This window comes from Pristiophorus japonicus, chromosome 10 (genome assembly GCF_044704955.1).
Source record: "Pristiophorus japonicus isolate sPriJap1 chromosome 10, sPriJap1.hap1, whole genome shotgun sequence".
NCBI classification, from domain to species: domain Eukaryota; kingdom Metazoa; phylum Chordata; class Chondrichthyes; family Pristiophoridae; genus Pristiophorus; species Pristiophorus japonicus.
Window position 1 is genome coordinate 148,089,863 of NC_091986.1, and position 21,651 is coordinate 148,111,513.

Here is a 21,651-nt window from a genome sequence, read left to right on the forward strand (position 1 = left end):
AGATGAGCTGAGGGCACAGGGAGACACTTGGGAGTACGATATTATAGCTATTACAGAGACATGGCTAAAAGAGGGGCAGGTATAGCAGTTCAACATTCCTGGTTACAGGATTTTCAGACGGGATAGAGAGAGGGGTAAAAAGGGAGAGGGGGTTGCGGTATTGATTAAAGAAACTATTACAGCTGTGAGGAGGGTTGATATGTTAGAGGAATCATCAAACTAGGCCATATGGGTCAAACTGAAAAACAAAAAAGGGGCGACCACACTGCTGGGAGTGTACGATAGACCGCCAAACAGTCAGAGGGAGATAGAAGAGCAAATATGTAGGCACATTTCTGAGAAGTGCAAAAACTATAGGGCAGTAATTACAAGCCAGTCAGCCTAACCTCGGTAGTGGGAAAATTATTGGAAAGAATTCTGAAGAAGGATAAATTTAGAAAGACATGGATTAATCAAGGACAGTCAGCACGGATTTGTTAAGGGAAAGTCGTGTCTGACCAACTTGATTGAATTTTTTTGAGGAGGTAGCAAGGAGGGTCGATGAAGGTAGTGCGTTTGATGTAGTGTATAAGGCTTTTGATAAGGTCCCACATGGCAGACTGGTCAGGAAAGTAAAAGCCCATGGGATCCAGAGCAAAGTAGCAAGTTGGATCCAAAATTGGCTCAAAAGGCAGGAAGCAGAGGTTAATGGTTAATGGGTGTTTTTGTGACTGGAAGGCTTTTTCCAGTGGGGTTCCGCAGGGCTCAGTACGAGGTCCCTTGCTTTTTGTGATATACATCAATGATCTAGACTTGAATATAGGGGGTATGATTAAGAAGTTTGCAGATGATACTAAAATCAGCTGTGTGGTTGATAATGAAGAAGAAAGCTGTGGACTGCAGGAAGATATCAATCAACTGGTCAGGTGGGCAAATGGAATTCAATCCAGAGAAATGTGAGGTAATGTAATGGGGAGGGCTAACAAGGAAAGGGAATGCACATTAAATGGTAGGACACTAAGAAGTATAGAGGAATGCATGTCCACAGATCCCTGAAGGTAGCAGGCCAGATAGATAAGGTGGTTAAGAAGGCATACAGATTGTTGCCTTTATTAGTCAAGGCATAGAATACAAGAGCAGAGGGGGTTATGCTTGAACTGTATAAAACACAAGTTAGGCCACAGCTAGAGTACTGGTCACCGCTTTACAGGAAGGATGTGATTGCATTGGAGAGGGTACAGAGGAGATTTAAGAGGATGTTGCCGGGAGTGGAGAATCTTAGCTATGAGGACAGATTGGATAGGCTGGGTTTGTTTTCCTTGGAACAGAAGAGGCTGAGGGGAGACCTCATTGAAGTGTATAAAATTATGAGGGTCCTAGATATAATAGATAGAAAAGCCTTAACAGAGGAGTCAATGACCAGGGGGCATAAATTTAAAGTAATTGGTAGAAGGTTTAGAGGGGAAATGTCTTCATCCAGAGGGTTGTGGAGGTCTGGAACTCACTGCCTGAAAGGGTGGTAGAGGCAGAAACCCTCACCACATTTAAAAAGTGCACGTGAAGTGTTATAACCTGCAGGGCTAGTGACCGAGAGCTGGAAAGTGGGATTACGCTGGATAGCCTCTTGTTGGCCGGCACAGACACAATCGGCCGAAATGGCCTCCTTCTGTGCTGTAAATTTCTATGATTCTATGAAACTGTTTGAGAGAGCAATAGGAACCCGTGTATTCAATGATAAAATGCTTAAACATCAGTCTAAATTACACTGTTCAAAAAGTGTTTATTGCAGTACAGTTACAGAAAAACAACTGGAAGATATGCGTCAGCTTTAGATCAGGCTCATGACTGAAAATTAAAAATGCCTCAGCAGCTTCTTTCAATTAGAGTCCTTGATATTGATGAGGAAACAAAATTCATCGAGTTGACTTATCACCACGTTGGTCTGTAGAACTCAACTGACTCCCAATACAGTAGTCTCATATCATAAAACACAATAATTCAATTAAGTGTCAGCTCTATCTTAGAAACATAGAAAACAGGTGCAAGAGTAGGCCATTCGGCCCTTCGAGCCTGCACCGCCATTCAATGAGATCATGGCTGATCATTGCCTCAGTACCCCTTTCCTGCTTTCTCTCCATACCCCTTGATCCCCTTAGCCGTAAGGGCCATATCTAACCCCCTCTTGAATATATCCAATGAACTGGCATCAACAACTCTCTGCGGCAGGGAATTCCACAGGTTAACAACTCTCAGTGAAGAAGTTTCTCCTCATCTCAGTCCTAAATGGCCTACCTCTTATCCTAAGACTATGTCCCCTGGTTCTGGACTTCCCCAACATCGGGAACATTCTTCCTGCATCTAACCTGTCCAGTCCCGTCAGAATCTTATGCGCTTCTATGAGATCCCCTCTCATCCTTCTAAACTCCAGTGAATAAAGGCCCAGTTGATCCAGTCTCTCCTCATATGACAGTCCAGCCATCCCTGGAATCAGTCTGGTGAACCTTCGCAGCACTCCCTCAATAGCAAGAACGTTCTTCCTCAGATTAGACCATCAAAACTGAACACAATATTCCAGGTGAGGCCTCACTAAGGCCCTGTACAACTGCAGTAAGACCTCCCTGCTCCTATACTCAAATCCCCTCGCTATGAAAACCAACATGCCATTTGCCACCTTCACCGCCTACTGTACCTGCATGCCAACTTTCAATGACTGATGCACCATGACACCCAGGTCTCGTTGCACCTCCCCTTTTCCTAATCTGTCACCATTCAGATAATATTCTGCTGCCCTATTTTTTCCACCAAAGTGGATAATCTCACATTTATCTACATTATACTGCATCTACCATGCATTTGGCCTCTCACCTAACCTGTCCAAGTTACCCTGCAACCACTTAGCATCCTTCTCACAGCTCACACCGCCACCCAGTTTACTATCATCTGCAAACTTGGAGATATTACACTCAATTCCTTCGTCCAAATCATTAATTTGTATATTGTAAAGAGCTGGGATCCCAGCACCGAGTCCTGCAGCACTCCACTAGTCACTGCTTGCCATTCTGAAAAGGACCCGTTTATCCCGACTCTCTGCTTCCTGTCTGCCAACCAGTTCTCTATCCACGTCAGTACATTACCCCCAATACCATGCGCTTTGATTCTGCTCACCAATTTCTTGTGCGGGACCATGTCAAAAGCCTTTTGAAAGTCCAAATACACCACATCCATTGGTTCTCCCTTGTCCAGTCTTCTAGTTACATCCTCAAAAAAAGTCCAGAAGATTTGTCAAGCAGGATTTCCCTTTCATAAATCCATGCTGACTTGGTCCGATCCTGTCACTGCTTTCCAAATGTGCTGCTATTTCATGCTTAATGATTGATTCCAACATTTTCCCCACTACTGATGTCAGGCTAACCGGTCTATAATTATCCATTTTCTCTCTCCCTCCCTTTTTAAAAAGTGGTGTTACATTAGCTACCCTCCAGTCCATAGGAACTGATCCTGAGTCGATAGACTGTTGGAAAATGATCACCAATGCATCCACTATTCCTAGGCCACTTCCTTAAGTACTCTGGGATGCAGACTATCAGGCCCCGGGGATTTATCGGCCTTCAATCCCATCAATTTCCCTAACACAATTTCTTAATGGTAATGATGTCACCTCTAAGTGACAAGTTTGATGGTTCAAGCCCCACTCCAGAGACTTGAGCACATAATACAGGCTGACACTTCAGTACAGTACTGAGGGAGTGTTGTACTGTTGGAGGTGTCATCTTTCGGATGAGATGTTAAACTGAAGTCCCATTTGCCTCTGAAATAGACGTAAAAGATCCTATGGCACTATTTAAAGAGCAGGGGAGTTCTTTCAGGTACAATGGTAAACCTTTATCCTTCAACCAACATCACATAAAACAAATTAACTAGTAATTTATTGAATATAGTGCTTTTCACACCCTCAGGTCCCAAAGCGCTTCACAGCTAATTAAGTATTTTTGAAGTGTAGTCACTGTTGTAATACAGGGCAATGTGGCTGACAATTTGCACACAGAGCCCCACTAACAGCAAGGAGTCAGAGGTGAGATTGCTATCACTGAGCCACAGCTGACATTCAAATACATCTTCATCATCATCATCATAGGCAGTCCCTGGAAATCGAGGAAGACTTGCTTCCACTCCAAAAGTGAGTTCTCAGGTGACTGTACAGCCCAATGTGGGAATTAGTCTCTGTCACAGGTGGGACAGTCGTTGAAGGAAAGGGTGGGTGGGGAGTCTGGTTTGCTGCACATTCCTTCCGCTGTCTGCGCTTGGTTTCTGCATTCTCTCAGCGACGAGACTTGAGGTGCTCAGCGCCCTCCTGGATGCTCTTCCTCCACTTAGGGTGGCCTTGGGCTAGGAATTCCCAGGTGCCGGTGGGGATGTTGCACTTTATCAAGGCGGCTTTGAGAGTGTCCTTGAAACGTTTCCTCTGCCCACCTGGGGGTCGCTTGCCGTGTAGTAGTTCCGAGTAGAGCGCTTGCTTTGGGAGTCTCGTATCGGGCATGCGGACGATGTGGCCTGCCCAACAGAGCTAGTCGAGTGTGGTCAGTGCTTCGATGCTGGGGATGTTGGCCTGATCAAGAACACTGACGTTGGTGCGTCGATCCTCCCAGTGGATTTGCAGGATCTTGCGGATGCAGTGCTGGTGATACTTCTCCAGTGCTTTGAGGTATCTGCTGTTATATGGTCCATGTCTCTGAGCCATATAGGAAGGCGGGTATCACTATTGCCCTGTAGACCATAAGCTTGGTATCATATTTGAGGTCCTGGTCTTCAAACACTCTCTTCCTCAGGCGACCGAAGGCACACTGGAGGCGGTGTTGGACCTCAACGTCGATGTCTGCCCTTGCTGATAGTCGGCTCCCAAGGTATGGAAAATGGTCCACATTGTCCAAGGCCGTGCCGTGGATTTTGATGACCGGAGGTGGGGGCGCAGTGCTGTGTGGCAGGGTCAGATTGGTGGAGGACCTTAGTCTTATGTTTAGTGTAAGGCCCATGCTTTCGTATGTCTCGGTGAAAATGTTGATGATGGCTTGGAGTTCGGCCTCTTAATGTGCGCAGACGCAAGCATCGTCCACATACTGTAGTTCAATGACAGAGGATGGGATAACCTTGGATCTAGCCTGGAGGCGACGAAGGTTGAACAGGTTCCCATTTGTTCCATAGTTTAGTTCCACTCCAGCAGGGAGCTTGTTGAGCGTGAGATGGAGCATTGCAGCGAGGAAGATCGAGAAGAGGGTTGGGGCGACGACACAGCTCTGTTTGACCCCGGTCCGGATGCGGATTGGGTATGTGATGGATCCTTTGGTCAGGCTCATAGAAATTTACAGTGCAGAAGGAGGCCATTTCGGCCCATCGTGTCCATGCCGGTCGACAAAGAGCCACACGGCCCTTGGTCAGCAGCCTTAAAGGTTTCATATAAACCTATGAACAATGACGGAAAGGCAAAGAGCACCCAGCCCAACTACTCTGCCTCACACAACTGTGACACCCCGTATACTAAAACATTCTACACCCCTCCCCAACCGGAAACATGTGATCTCCTGGGAGAGGCAAAAACCAGATAAAAACCCAGGCCAATTTAGGGAGAAAAAAATCTGGGAAAATTCCTCTCCAACCCATCCAGGCGATCAAAACTAGTCCAGGAGATCACCCTGGCAGTATCCTATTCCCTACAGTACTTACCATTATATCTGCGCTTTCCAACAAAAGGTCATCCAGTCTAATCCCAATTACCAGCTCTCCATCCAACCATCTCTTAAAAGTGGTAAGGGTTTCTGCATCCACCACTCTTCCAGGCAGTGAGTTCCAGATCCCTACAACCCTTTGTGTAAAGAAGCCCCCCCTTAAATCCCCTCTAAACCTTCCACCAACCACTTAAAACTATGCCCCCTCGTAACAGATCCCTCCACCAATGGAAATAGACCCTTACTATCCACTATGTCCAGGCCCCTCAATATTTTATACACCTCATTGAGGTCTCCTCTCAACCTCCTCTGTTCCAATGAGAACAAACCCAGCCTATCCAATCTGTCCTCATAACTAAGATTCTCCATTCCAGGCAACATCCTAGTAAATCTCCTCTGCACCCTCTCTAGTGCAATCACGTCCTTCCTATAATACGGCGACCAGAACTGCACGCAGTACTCCAACTGTGGCCTAACCAAAGTATTATACAATTTAAGCATAACCTCCCTGCTCTTATATTCTATGCCCTGGCCAATAAAGGCAAGCATTCCGTATGCCTTCTTAACCACCTTATCCACCTGGCCTGCTACTTTCAGGGATCTGTGGAGAAGCACTCCAAGGTCCCTTTGTTCATCTACAATATTACGTGGCCTACCGCTTAATGTGTATACCCTTTCCTTATTAGCCCTCCCAAAGTGCATCACCTCACACTTCTCTGAATTAAATTCCATTTGCCACTGCTCAGCCCATCTGACCAGTAGATTGATATCCTCCTGCAGCCCATGACTTTCCTCTTCATTATCAACCACACAGCCAATTTTAGTGTCATCTGCAAACTTCTTAATCATACTCCCTATATTCAAATCTAAATCGTTGATATATACCACAAAAAGCAAAGGGCCCAGTACGGAGTCCTGCGGAACCCCACTGGAAACATCCTTCCAGTCACAAAAACATCCATTAATCATTACCCTTTGCTTCCTACCGCCAAGCCAATTTTGGATCCAACTTGCCACTTTGCCTTGTATCCCATGGGCTTTAACCTTCATAACCAGTCTACCATGTGGGACCTTATCATGGCTTGCATGTCGTCGTGGAGCAGGTGGAGGATGGCGACAAACTTTTAGGGGCAGCCGAAACAGAGGCGGACGCTCCATAGACCCTCACGGTTAACAGTATCAAAGGCCTTTGTGAGATCAAAGTAGGCCATGTACAAGGGTTGGTGCTGTTCCCTGCATTTCTCTTGCAGTTGTTGCGCAGTGAGGATCATATCCGTTGTATCCCTTAGTGGATGGAATCCGCATTGTGAATCTGGGAGGAGCTCTTCAGCCACAGGGAGAAGACGGTTAATGAGGACTCTAGCGATGACTTTCCCAGTGGCCAACAGCAGGGAGATTCCTCTGTAGTTGCCGCAGTCGGACTTGTCCCCTTTTTTGAAGATGGTCAATACCCATCGAATATCGAAATTGGAAAGCATTTGATACTAAAAGCTGAGCAAGAGCAGCTAGCTATATAGCATGTACTAATGTTAATTGCATCTCCCAATCTGATTAGTTCTTTTAACACCCTTCAGAGCTGACTTGGCCCAGCTCACTGTCAAATACCTAGAACACAACTCACTGTAATTGAGATTTAAGTTACAAAATTAGAACTTACCACCGAGCTCACCTGTTCAGATCAGGTAGACTTTGCAGTTTGGAAACATCTGTTCTCAGTGGATTTAGGATTTAATCACCAATGCTCTCACCATTACGCTCATCGATGAATAAATCCTAAAACAGATCCACTTAAAACAGATGTTTCCAAACCACCAAGCCCAATTAATAAGAATATAATAAACTGCTTTACCTCCCAGTTGTGTGCTAATTGTCAGGAGAAAGAGGAGGACAGGCATCCATACTGGACTGCAAAGCGGGATGTGGCCAGGAGCAGGCAACAGTGTGATAAACACTACGCTAGGTCAGTTCTATCCACTGCTTTCTAAAACCCACCAATTTGTGTCCTGACATTGTGCTTTCATCCACCAGCCTGACCAGTGAAGAAATTAACAGCTGGCATGGCACAGGTTGGTCTGTCAACTTACTGACAATCTTTTAAATTACAATCAGAATTAAACTGTTGGTGAACTGTTGCAAACAGAAACATAGGTTGACTGTAAGACCAGCTAATTACTATACCAGCTGACAATTTCCACCATTGTCAGATGGCTACGAACTGGGAAAGGGCAGAGCACTGCAACTTGAGCAAGTGTACGAGGACAAGGGAGTATGCCCATGTAGTGCACAGTCCTGCTCCCTGGGTGTTTGCCGGAAGTTGACAACCATGGCTGCATAAAAGGCTACAGAATGTTATACCTTAGAAATCTTTATGACAAAAGGGGACACGAGCACCATGTATCCCTTTTCCCCAATCTCAATATCAAAATATAGTGTAAAATCAATATATAGTTATAATGGGGAACACCAGAAAAAGGTGCAGGTTCACTTTAGGAACAAATCTTTTTATCTGAAAGGGTAGAGTGAACAAGCTATCTGCAAAACAAGTGCAAGTCTGCTACTCTCCTCCATTTTAGAATATGGAAATGGATGTCAAGTTATACTGCACAGTATATAATTAATCTTATTTTACAGCAAGTATGATTTTACAACCAAATTGAAGGTAACCTCAGATTGTGATTTTTAAATTTGTACTCCCCTCACCCTTTTTTCAAATTCGGATTTCTCACCAACACAATATTGCTGACAGCCTCGAAATACAACTTGTTCCTGGGCCAATACGCGAATCCCATCACTCTATGAAGAAGCATGTGTTTCAAGTGAGAGCTCAAGAATGCATTTACACTAAATGTTTAGCGTTGGTTTTGGTTTTGCCCGAATGCTGAACTTTTGTAAATCCAATCTGACTAAGTGAAGCAGAGGGAGAATCACTGCTCCAGGGAGTCTCACTCCATTTCCCTCTGGAGTCCGATTGGTTCCAACTCCAAATTCAAGCTGCACTTCAGTGCTATAGTGCATTGGTGTATTTTGCAATTTTCCTTCGCACCAACACTGTAGTTGTAGTATATATGCATCCTAAGCACCCTGAAAGAAATACGAGCCTTAAATCAAAAAAACATTCTTGAGATCATAATATCACAGATGATGTAGAAAACACTAGATAAACCCTCTCAACTCCCAGGATACAAACAAGTCAATCGTTAAGGGCACAACCACTGTAAGTAATGACGTACCAATATGTAAATTTTAGATTCAAAAAGTAACTATTGAAAGTAAAATATTTTTACTAGTTAATTTTGTCATATTAGACATTCTACTAATTGAAGCTACACAAAAAAAAAATTGTTTTGCTAGTTAAGACCCAAAACTGAATTTACCTCTGCTCCAAGGCTCAGACAGATGATCCCATCCTCAAATGGAGAATGAGTGTCAATATGGGGAGGAATTCCTGTCAGAATAAGTGCAAAAAAATTATACAATATTAATCCTGCTCAAACAAAAGCACTAAAACCAATTCTATGCTTATCTGCTTATCTGATATGCTTATCTGAAAAGCCAACCTTGATACCAATGCAGTTTAATGAGAGGCTCCTAAAATGAGTTTTCCCTCATATTCTGTATCCAAGTAAAATACCAAAAAGTACTAAAATATAAATTTGTACTTTTCTGGTCAGTGAATGCATTTTATTGTGTTCAGAATAACTCCACGGGCCCAAGTTTCCACATGATTTGCGCCTGATTTTTAGGAGCAACTGGTGGAGAACGGACTATCTTAGAAATCGCAATTCTCCACATTTTTTTTTCTGCAGTTCTAATCAGGTAGAACAGTTCTACTTTGGAACAGAATTTTTTCTTCAAAAGGGGGCGTGTCCGGCCACTGACGCCTGATTTGAAAGTTTCCACAGTGAAAACGTACTCCAAACTAAAGTAGAATGGAACAAGTGAAGATTTTTGTAGAACTGAAAAAACCTGTTCTACACATTAAAAAAATCAGACGCAGGTTACAAATTAGGCGTTCAGAACAAGGTGGGGGGGGGGGGGGGAAGGGAATTCATTAAATTCTATAATAAATCCTTATTTATACTTATACAAATATTATACAAATAAATCCAACCTGAATAAACATTTATAAGCAAAGAAAAGATTAAATAAACCATCTTCCTACCTGTGTGAAAGTGTTCCCTCCGTCTCTCCCCCCTGTGGGGGGAGAGGCGGAGGGAGAGAGAGGAAGGGGGGAAGGGAGAGAGAGAGGGAGAGGGAGAGGGAGGGTAGGAGAGTCAGAGAGAGAGAGAGGAGTGGGGGGGGGGGGGGGGGGGGAAGGTCAGGTCGGATCCAGTCCGGGAGCGGGAGTCGGGTCCAGTGGGGGGGGGGGGGTCGGGTCGGGGTCTGGTCCGGAGGCGGGGGGGGGGGCGGTGAGCGAGTGTCGGGTCTGGTGGGGGGGGGGGGGGGGGAGCAGGAGCTGGCCGTGGGAGGAGCCTTATTCACGCAGCCCCAGTGAGGCCATTCAGCCAGGGCTAGGGGCTGCGTGCTTCGGACCCCTCCCACACAGTTCGGTGCCTGGAGCTACTGCACTTGCGTGCCCACTGTAGCGCGCATGTGCAGAGGTCCCGGCACTGTTTTCAGCGCAGGGACCTGGCTCCACCCCCCCCACAGCTCGTGCTGGCTGCGCCGAGGGCCAGAGGACCTGCAAGTAGGTGAAGAATACCGAGGATTTTTTTAGACGCACTTTGTGGCGCGAAAAACGGTGTGTCCAGGTCGGGACTGCGCCGTTCTAGGCGCGTGTGGAAACTTGGGCCCCGAAAGACTATGTTGTAAGCTCAAACCATTGTGACCTTGGTCTCTTTAATGTAACTCCAAAGTGAGAAAGCAGCATGGTGCTTGCTTGCCCAGGATGCACAGGTGACCCTTAGGTCTCCCACAGGTGTGCCCCCTGGTGGCAAGTCTTACCATTGGTGAGGTTTGCATACATAACATCACTCCCCCCAAAGTCATATGTACAAGTTATTTACAGGTTGAGGCGATCTGGCACTCTGCGTTCCCGGGTCGATCACCTGAGTTGAAGTCCTGGCATGGGTAGTTGGTCGGATCATTGATGCACGGCAGCGCGGCTGGTCTGATCGGACTGTCGGGCATGGCGGGTTCATCCTCGTGGTTGACAGCGAGGTCGATTGCTGGTTGGGTGTGTGTTGGTGGATCATAGATAGTAAAGTCTTCTTCAAACTGTTCTTGGTTGTCAGTGAATCGCAGGTTGGTCTGATCCAAGTACTTTCTGCACGTTTGCCCAGTCAACAGTTTAACAACGAACACTCTATTCCCCTCCTTAGCTAACACAGTGCCAGCAATCCATTTGGGACCATGACCGTAGTTGAGAACAAACACAGGGTCATTAATCTCAATGTCACGTGATAGTCGCGCAATCATGGTACACATTATGCCGGTGCCGCCGGGTTTCTACGTGATCACTGAGATCCGGGTGGAATAAGGAGAGCCTGGTTTTGAGTGCTCTCTTCATTAACAATTCTGCAGGGGGAACCCCGGTGAGCGAGTGGGCGCGCGCCCGGTAGCTGAGCAGGACCCGAGACAACCAGGTCTGCAAGGAGCCGTCCGTTACGCATTTCAAGCTCTGCTTGATGGTTTGGACTGCCTGTTCCGCTTGACCATTGGATGCGGGCTTAAATGGGGCAGACCTGACATGCTTAATGCCATTGCGGGTCATGAACTCGTTGAATTCCGAGCTGGTGAAGCACAGTCCATTGTCACTAACAAGGATGTCGGGTAAACCATGGGTGGCAAACATGGCCCGGAGGTTTTCAATGGCGGTAGTGGATGTATATGATGACATTATTATACATTCAATCCATTTAGAGTAAGCGTCCACTGCTACTAGGAACATCTTTCTTAGAAAAGGGCCAGCAAAATCTAAGTGGACCCTGGACCACGGTTTGGAGGGCCATGACCACAGACTCAGTGGGGCCTCCTTGGGTGCGTTGCTCAACTGTGAGCAAGTGTTGCATTGGTGTATGCATGACTCCAATTTGGAGTCAATGCCGGGCCACTAAATATGCGACCTGGCGATAGCCTTCATCATGACTATGCCTGGGTGGGTACTGTGTAGGTCGCGTATAAACGTTTCCCTGCCGTTTTTTGGCAAAACCACGCGATTCCCCCATAGGAAACAATCCGACTGGATGGACAATTCATCCTTACGTCGGTGGACCGGTTTAATTTCATCTTGCATTTCCCCGGGAACCGCCGACCAGCTCCCATTGAGGATGTAGCTTTTTACTAGTGATAGCACATGGTCTTGGCTGGTCCAGGTCCTGATCTGGCGAGCCATGACGGGTGACCCCTCGCTCTCAAAAGCATCCATTGCCAGAAGCAAGTCTGCGGGTTGCGCCATTTCAACCCTGGTGGTGGGCAACGGTAGCCAACTGAGGGGGTCAGCGCATTTCAGTGCCTGGTCTGTGGCGGATTACATAGTCGCACGCAGACAATGTTAGTGCCCATCTTTGAATGTGGGACGAAGCATTGGTGTTGATACCTTTGCTTTCTGAGAGCAACGAAGTAAGCGGTTTGTGGTCGGTTTCGTGCTCGAACCAGAAACCAAATAGGTATTTGTGCATTTTCTTAACCCTGTATACAGATGCTAACGTTTCTTTCTCAATCATACTCTTTCAGCCTTGGATAAACTTCTGGACGCATATGCAACCGGTTGCAGTCTGCCTGACACATTTGATTGCTGTAACACACAACCGACCCCGTACGACGACACATCACAAGCTAGTACTAAACGTTTACATGGGTCATACAATACAAGTAACTTGTTAGAGCATAGCAGGTTTATGGCCTTATTAAAGGCTGTTTCTTGAGATTTACCCCAAACCCAGTCGTCACCCTTGCATAGCAATAAATGCAAGGGTTCCAGCAAAGTGCTCAATCCCGGTAGAAAGTTACCAAAATAGTTGAGTCGTCCCAGGAACGAACGCAGCTCCGTCACATTCTGTGGTCTGGGTGCATTCTTGATGGCCTCTGTTTTGGAGTCCGTGGGTCAGATGCCGTCTGCTGCAATCTGTCTCCCCAGAAATTCGATCTCTGGCGCCAAGAAAACACACTTGGAGCATTTCAGCCTAAGTCCCACTCTGTCCAGTCGCTTGCTTTAGAACCTCTTCCAGTTGTGCAAGTGTTCGGTGGTGTTGCGACCAGTGATCAAGATGTCGTCTTGGAACACCACGGTGCATGGAACCGATTTCAGCAGACTTTCCATGTTCCTCTGGAAGATGGCCGCAGCCAAGCAAATCCCAAAGGGGCATCTGTGGTATACGAACAATCCTTTGTGCGTGTTGATGCATGTCGATTTCAGCCAGCTCTTGCGTCATGTAAGCAGAAGTTAGATCTAGCTTGGTGAGTGACTTTTCCCCTGCTAGCGTTGCGAGTAGGTCCTCCGCTTTAGGTAGTGGGTACTGGTCCTGTAACGAGACTCGGTTGATTGTTCCCTTGTAGTCCCCGCAGATTCTGACCGTCCCATCACTCTTTAGCACCAGCACAATTGGACTGGCCCACTCGTTGAACTCAACTGGTGATATGATTCCCTCTCGTTGAAGTCTGTCCAGCTCGATCTCGACTTTCTCTCGCATCATGTATGGGACTGCTCGGGCCTTGTGATGAACGGGCCACGCCCCAGGAACAAGAGGAAACTGCATCTTGGCGCCTGTGAAGTTGCCGATGCCTGGCTCAAATAATGCCGGGAACTTGCTTAGCACTTGGGCGCACGAGGAGTCATCCACCGAAGACAGAGCTTTGATGTTGTCCCAGTTCCGTTGGATCTTTCCTAGCCAGCTTCTGCCGAACAGCGTTGGGCCATCGCCTGGTACAATCCATAGTGGTAAATCATGCACCATTCCGTCATACAATACTTTCACTGCTGCACTGCCGATAACAGGTATGAGTTCTTCGGTGTAAGTGCGCAGCGTTGTGTGAATCGGGCTCAGTTTTGGCCTCTGTGCCTTATTGCCTCACAGTTTCTCAAAAGCCTTCTGGCTCATGATTAATTGACTCGCCCGTGTCCATTTCCATGGAAACTGGAATGCCGTTAAGTTTAACTTTTAACACTATCGGAGGGCTGTGTACCCCATACACTTCTTCATCCTCAGGTTGAGTTGCCTCTCCTGCTCGTTCAGCGTCATCCGCGCTGGATCGGTCGTCCTCTGCTGACTTTGCTACATGGTGAGTCAGAGGTCGTTTGCACATTTGCTGGAGGTGCCCCATTGTTCCACAGGCCTTGCACACATAGTGCTTGAATCGACATTGATGGGCTCTATGACTCTGCCCCCGCAGCGCCAACATGGTGTTAATGGATATGCATTCACATCCCACAGCGGCCTCTGAGTCACCCTAGGCCTGGCCTCTTCAGTCGTGTAGGCCCTGCCATGTACAGTTCTGTCTGTTGAAGGCATTATTTTATTCTCAGTACTTGCCGATGAGCTTCGACACTGTGAAGATATTTGTTTTGTGTTGTCGTTCGTGGATATGAAAGCCTGGGCTATCGTGATGGCCTTGTTCAGATCTAGGGATTCGGCAGACAGCAGTTTGCGAAGAATGACCTGGTGGCCGATTCCAAGCACGGAAAAGTCCCGCAACATTTCCCCCAAAAATCCGTCAAATTCGCACTGTCCCACAAGGCGTCTTACGTCGGCGACAAAGCTCGACACATTCTGGCCCACGGAGCGATGGTGCGTGTAAAAGCGATACCTGGCATTAGGATGCTCTCCTTCGGCTTGAGGTGTTCCTGAACCAACGTGCACAGCTCTGTGCAAGTCTTGTCCATTTGTTTGGCCGGTGCCAGCAGATTTGTGACGAGGCCATATATCGAAGACCCACATATGGGGCCCAAGTTTCCACAAGAAAAAAAACGGGCGCCCCTCCGAGCTGGGCGCCCGTTTTTCGCGCCTAAAAAAATCCTCGGTAGTCTGCACCTACTTACAGGTCCTCTGGCCCTTGGCACAGTCAGCACGAGCTGTGGGGGGGTGGAGCCAGGTCCCGGCGCTGAAAACAGTGCCGGGACCTCTGCACATGCGCGCTACAGTCGGCACGCAAGTGCAGTAGCTCCAGGCGCCGAACTGTGTGGGAGGGGTCCGAAGCACGCAGCCCCTAGCCCTGGCCCAATGGCCTCACTGGGGCTCCTCCCACGGCCAGCTCCTGCTCCCCGCCTGACCAGACCCGACACTCGCTCCTCCCCCCGCCCCGACACCCGCTCCCCCCACCCCCCCACCCCGCACCGACCCGAGACCTGACACCCGCTCCCCCCCCCCCGACTGACCCGACCCGCACGCCTGTTCCCCGACCCGACGCCCCCCTCTCTCTCTCTCTCTCCCTCCCCTCTCTCTCTCCCCCTCCCTCCCCTCTCTCTCTCCCCCTCCCTCCCCTCTCTCTCTCCCCCTCCCTCCCCTCTCTCTCTCTCTCTCTCTCTCCCTCCCTCCCCTCTCTCTCTCTCTCCCTCCCCTCCCTCTCTCTCCCTCCCTCTCCCCTCCCCCTCTCTCTCTCCCCCTCCCTCCCCTCTCTCTCTCCCCCTCCCTCCCCTCTCTCTCTCTCTCCCTCCCTCCCCTCTCTCTCTCTCTCCCTCCCTCCCCTCCCTCTCTCCCTCTCCCTCTCTCCCTCTCCCTCTCCCTCCTCCCCCCCTCCCGTTCAGCGGCACGAACGGCTGCAGAATTCTCCCTGGCTGAAGCACTTTCACACAGGTAGGAAGATGGTTTATTTAATCTTTTCGTGGCTTATAAATGTTTATTCAGGTTGAATTTATTTGTATAATATTTGTAGAAGTATAAATAAGGATTTATTGCCGAATTTAATGAGTTCCCTTCCCCCCCCTGCCCCCCACCTCGTTCTGGACACCTAATTTGTAACCTGCGCCTGATTTTTTAATGTGTAGAACAGGTTTTTTCAGTTCTACAAAAATCTTCACTGGCTCCATTCTACTTTAGTTTGGAGTACATTTTCACTGTGGAAACTTTCAAATCAGGCGTCAGTGGCCGGACACGCCCCCTTTTGAAGAAAAAATTCTGTTCTAAACTAGAACTGTTCTACCTGACTAGAACTGCAGAAAAAAAAATGTGGAGAATTGCGATTTCTAAAATAGTCCGTTCTCCACCAGTTGCTCCTAAAAATCAGGCGTGAATCATGTGGAAACTTGGGCCCATGGTGAGGAGAATCGCCCTGCGCTTGACCGCTGTATCTTCCGTGTCCAGCTCGTTGGCCACGAAGTACTGGTCGAGACGCTAAACGAAGGCTTCCCAATCATCACCCTCAACAAATCTCTCAAGAATACCAACGGCAGCCATTACCACGTGAAAGGTCGTGATCTATAACTCGTTGCCAATTATTGTGTTCAGAATAACTATGTTGTAAGCTCAAACCAGTGTGACCTTGGTCTCTTTAATGTAACTCCAAAGTGAGGAAGCAGCATGGTGGATTGCCTTTTATACCTGCTTGCCCAGGGTGCACTGGTGACCCACAGGTGTGCCCCCTGGTGGCAAGTCTTACCATTGATGAGGTTTGCATACATAACACATTTCTTTAAAAATTATACATTTTTTTTAATTAAAAAAAAGTTAGGTTTATCTCATTTATTGTTGTATAAAGAAGTTGAAAGTAAATCATGTTCTATCATAGCTGAATAAGGCATGCCATCCTAAATCAACAAAACGGACTTTTAGCTGACATAAGATATTCTCCAGAGTCTTCTTGCTTTCATTAATTGTCTATCCCACACTTGTGATAAGACATTAAAATACTATTTGAAAGTGTTAAAAGTTTATTTCACCTTGTCCAGGTTCATACTGATTAATGGTCAGCTGATCAGGTTTAAATTTTATATATCCCTTTTCCATGGATTGCTCTAAAATGTCATCACAAATTTCAGGAAGACCTATTTAAAAAAACAAAGACAAAAATTATATAAATGCTTCAATGCTTACAATTGCACTACAAGAGAACAAAATAAATGCCTGGAATAGGTTTGAATGTTATATGAGTTAAGTATGGACAGAAGTAGTCAAGTAATCTGTGGGACATTATGGTTCCTGTACTGCCGAGATCAAGGAAAAGCAACCAGCTAACATTATATAGTGGAGATGTGAGAATGAACTGATATTCTCAAGTTTTGCCTGTGGGCCATTAGAGATCAGGGATCCTCATTTCTGGAATTTCATTCAACCTCTGGCTCGAAAACAATTCACTTGTGCACTTTTTTGACAACTTAGGATGGATGCTACTAGATTCTTTAACCTTATAAAATGAATTTATAATAACATAAGAATGTTATAGGAGTAGGCCATATGGCCCCTCAAGCCTGCTCTGCCATTCAATAAGATCATGACTGATCTTTGACCTCAACATCACTTTCCCACCCGATCTCCATATCCTTGATTCTTCTAGAGTTCAAAAAATATATCTATCTCAGATTTGACCAGTCAAGTTTTATAACAATATTTTTTAAAGCCCGCCCAGTGGTTTTAGTCCATTTCCTATAAACAAACTGGAGCAGCATCAAACCTATTGTAACAAGTAAGCTATCCATCTTGCATCTTAAAAGAGGGTGAATGTTTTCAATTAACAGTTGCTTAACATGCAGTGAAATTCACAATACTTATGTTCCCTAAAGCTTAACAATTAGAAAACATAATGTAAGGAGGCAACTTAAATACAGGTGCTATTTATAAAGTTTTAACTAAATAACAGAGAAATTGGGAGGGATGTGGAAATATTTGGATATTGTGATATAATACTCAGCTGAAGTCCCCCAAAAAATAGATTAACTCACATGTTCATAATGTAGCTATATAATGGCATATGAATTTCAACACAGATAGGTATGAAGTATTACATTTTGGTAAGAAAAATAAGGAGATCATATTACTTGGAAAATAAGAATCTAAATGGGGTAGAAGAGAAAAGGGATCTGGGAGTACAAATACCCTAAAAGTAGCAACACAGATTAATAACTAAGCACAAGGGTTTATTTCTGGAGGAATAGAATTGAAAAGTAGAGAAGTTAAGCTAAACCTGTACCGAACCTTGATTAGACCACACTTGGAGTACTGTGTATAGTTCACTATATTATAAAAAGGATATAGAGGTACTGGAGAGAGTGCATAGAAGATTTACGAGGATAATACCAGAAATGCAAGGTTATACCTATTGGAAAGGGATGAACAGGCTGGGTTTCTTTTCTCTTAAAAATAGAAGGCTCAGGGATGAACTAATAGACAAGTCTTAAATTATGAAAAGGTTTGATACAGTAAACAGAGTGTTTCTACTTTTGGGGAAGAGTAAAACTAGAGGCCATCAATATAAGGTAGAGTCCAAGAAATCAAATGGTGAATTCAGAATAATCTTCTTTATCCAGAGAGTGAATGTAGAACTTGCTACCACAGGGAGTGGTTGAGGCGAATAGTATAGATGCATTTAAGGGAGGCTAGATAAGCATATGAGGGAGAAGGGAATAGAGGGTTATGCTGATAAGAGTTAGATGAGGAAAGACGGGCGGAGACTTGAGTGGAGCATAAACGCCGTCGTTGACTGGTTGGGATCGAATGGCCTGTTTCTGTGCTGTATATTCTATGTAAAAAAAAACACAAACACACCTGCACAGGATTATCCTATTGTGGCAAGACTCGTGCTGCTCAGTTTCTATTTCAAGCATGACAAGGGAGATAAACAAACATATGTTTAAAGCTTCTGCCTAAGTAGAAATCTGATGAGCATGGAAAATGGATGATTTTTTTTTTTAAAAGTCAGTCAAAAATCACTTGAATTAATGTGGCAAGTTGCATTCACTACACAATACAGAATATATTGTTTTTCTTGTGATAGTTTCTTCTGCAATTGCCAACATCCACCAGACACTTTTTGGACATTTGCTGTGATTCAATATGGGCAGAAATACATGGTCTAATGTACCTCCTGGTAGAGGCTTATCCTTGTCCACGTTATTGTTGTCATAACGAAATTCATATCCATAGTGCTTTACTCTTCGATGTTTCAGAGATCTCTGGGCTATGAAAATCAGAATAAAATAAAATTACATAAACCATTTTAAAGATTGAATGCCGATGCAGGGCCCAACATTCATTTAACAAAATCTGTAAAAGTTATATCATTTTATATTGCTTTGTCCCATGTTTTTTAAAAAGTAAAGACCATGGGCTAGAATTTTCTAACCAGCGCCCGATTCCCAAGATTATCGCTAGCGAAAACTTCCCGCCAAAAAAGAAAAAAATCCACCGAGTAAAATAAATGGGTGTTGCACCCCCATTCTCGGCGAAAAGTGGAATTTTGGGGCCATTTGGGCGGTTCCTAAAGAAAATGGGCGATAAATTAAAAAAATCACTAAAAATTTACCCCGAGACTTGGGCCTAGCAGCAGAAAAACATTAATTATTTTTTCAAAAAACATCACATTAAAACAATCATAAAAACATTCTGAAGACCCCTTTAACCCAAATCACACCAGAATTTTAAAATAATGAGTTAAAAAAAACAATTACTAACCTTTTTCTTGCAGAGCTACTCACCTACCGCCCAGCTCCGCTGATCCTCATGGGCGTTTTTTTTCATACTTACCTACAGGTCACCACTAAGCCAAATATCGTGCCAAGGCGATCTAAGGATGGTGCACGCCGGCAGTCCATTCCCCAGCGGTACCTCGAAACCACCTCAGGTGGGGAATTTCTCGCTCACCTGGTTATCGCCCACAATGGCTAATACCGCCCAGTTCTGGGCGGTAAGCCAATGGAAATTTTAGCAAGAATATACAGAGTAACGATTTGCAATTTACAAGCTATTCCAGGAAAAATAAATAAATCTATCAAAAGGTAAAGCAAACAAATATTAATTTAAATGCCAACACCCATCTGATTTTGACCATCATGCTTTTAATACATTCACTTTGTTTCAAGGCTCGCCATTCAAAACCATATTAAATTCATTTAGACATAATTACTTGGCCCATATTATAGAACAAAATATCGTCTTAAATTAAAAAGTACAGGGTGGTATTAAAAAGTTTTAATTGAACTCAGATCAATACATTGGTGCATCAATGGAAGTGCAGATCAGCCATGACCTAACTGAATGGCGGAACAGGGCCAATGGCCTATTTCTGTTCCTATATTCCTATGATTGGTAGGGGCTTGGGTGGGTCACCTACTCACGCTATCTCCTGCACCATTTTCTGCTTGAAACATTTTATAAGTTAATATACATCCGATTATGGAATAACAGCAACACATATCAAGCAATCCCCCTTTACCTCACCTTTTAAAATTAACAAAAAAATGGTTACACAATGGGGCATAAACAATGAATTGGCCTTTCTGAATTCTGCACTGGATATTTTAGATGATTCTAAACACTACCTAATGTCTTTTCTCGGTGTACTACTCACCATTTTCCTTTGTTGTGTCTGTGCTTCCATCTATAAATGCCAAAAGCCTCTTCTCATACTCAGGAGAAATAACCTCTTCAATCACCAGAAGGCCTGGTGGTAGGCTCAAAGGAGGAACATCTTCACTGAAAACTTCAAAAAAGATACAGAACGCTTTTTACCCCTTCAACTGAAACTCCTTAATTAGCACAAATAATTACAATTTTCTAAATTCATGCCTGTTGTTAACAAATGTAAAGATGTTAACACTAATTTTCTCACAGGATAAGATTCCTCGATGACTAAACATTAGTTGGACACTAAACTTTCAGAGTACTTTAGGGGTGGGGAGCATAAGAGAAAGGGAGAAAAAAAAATGGTACAGAAACAGCACGCTAAGGAATAATGTGCAAACACCTGGCAGCTCGGTCATGAGTCATGGCTTGGAACCCAGTCCTATGGTGTCTTTATGATTAACATTGGAGACTGCTGAAGTTTGATTAACTGTTATTCTTACTTTCTCCAAAGATGCTACTGCACCCTTTTAACAAAAGTATTACAAGAATGTCTGTTGTTCTTTCTTACTCCAGTTAGTGGTGTGGCCCTGCTAAAGTGCAGATAGCAAATTTAATGATCAATTGATGGCTGTACCGCTACCTCTGAAGAAAGATTGCATTTATGTCGGAGATATTTAATGAACTGTTGCCCCAAAAGCCTCACTGCATTTGTTGAGGCCACATTTATTTAATTATCAATTGGCGCACTGCTCCAGAGACAAAAAAATAACATTTATTTTGGCCACATTTAATTTTGTAATGATTTGAGCTGGTCCACTGCTCCTGAAGCTTGATTCCATGAGGCCATATATAAAATGTTGGGAGAAGCAATTGCCCCTGAATTAATAAATTCATAGATCAGCCAGCACACCAACAAATAATAAATTAATGAGGCAGCAGGCACCAATGAATGAATATCCCTTTCCTAGCTTTGCCACTGCTGCTTCCTGACCCACAGCCACCAACTGACTTTTTTCTGGATTCACCAGCAATTTATGCATGCTTGTAAAGGTATTTTCTAACTGTAAAGACAAATTTAAAAGAACTAAAAGAGTCTATAATATTAGAGTTAGAAAAAAAAGTACTTTGTTTACTAAAGCACTTAAACTGATAGTAGCATACTAGTAGATCTCCTATGGTGTTGCTCAAAGTGAGTCACATAATTCATTATTTTATGCCAAGTTGGGGATAATCAGAGCCACTGATGTATAGCGATTAAATAAGTCACATTCCATTTTTATTAAATGGCATTTTGGAATTTTTATTTTCGGGTGCTTTGGGTATTGAATTCCACAACTCTGCCCATTATTCTGTGAAAAGGGTAAAGGAATATCCTTTATTTTATATATATTCATTTACCCATGCATTTAATTTTTACCCATTACCAGTTTTAAAGCTGAAAATATACAGCAAGCTGGTATGCAAGATGTGCCAGTTAGGAGGTAGATATCTACTATTTTGCATTATTGGAGAGTGGGGGC

The 21,651-nt window shown here is 44.8% G+C and overlaps 1 protein-coding gene across 1 annotated transcript in view; it reads right to left on the minus strand.

Annotated features, from left to right (window-relative positions):
* The window catches only part of alkbh8 (alkB homolog 8, tRNA methyltransferase), a 62,557-nt gene that overhangs the window by 38,335 nt on the left and 2,571 nt on the right, over nt 1–21,651 (minus strand). Inside the window, exons 3-6 of the mRNA XM_070892163.1 lie at nt 20,136–20,267; nt 18,651–18,746; nt 16,513–16,617; nt 9,074–9,144 (exon numbers count right to left, since the gene is read on the minus strand). Coding sequence (XP_070748264.1) covers nt 9,074–9,144; nt 16,513–16,617; nt 18,651–18,746; nt 20,136–20,267 — 404 coding nt within the window. The remainder of the gene's footprint in view (nt 1–9,073; nt 9,145–16,512; nt 16,618–18,650; nt 18,747–20,135; nt 20,268–21,651) is intronic.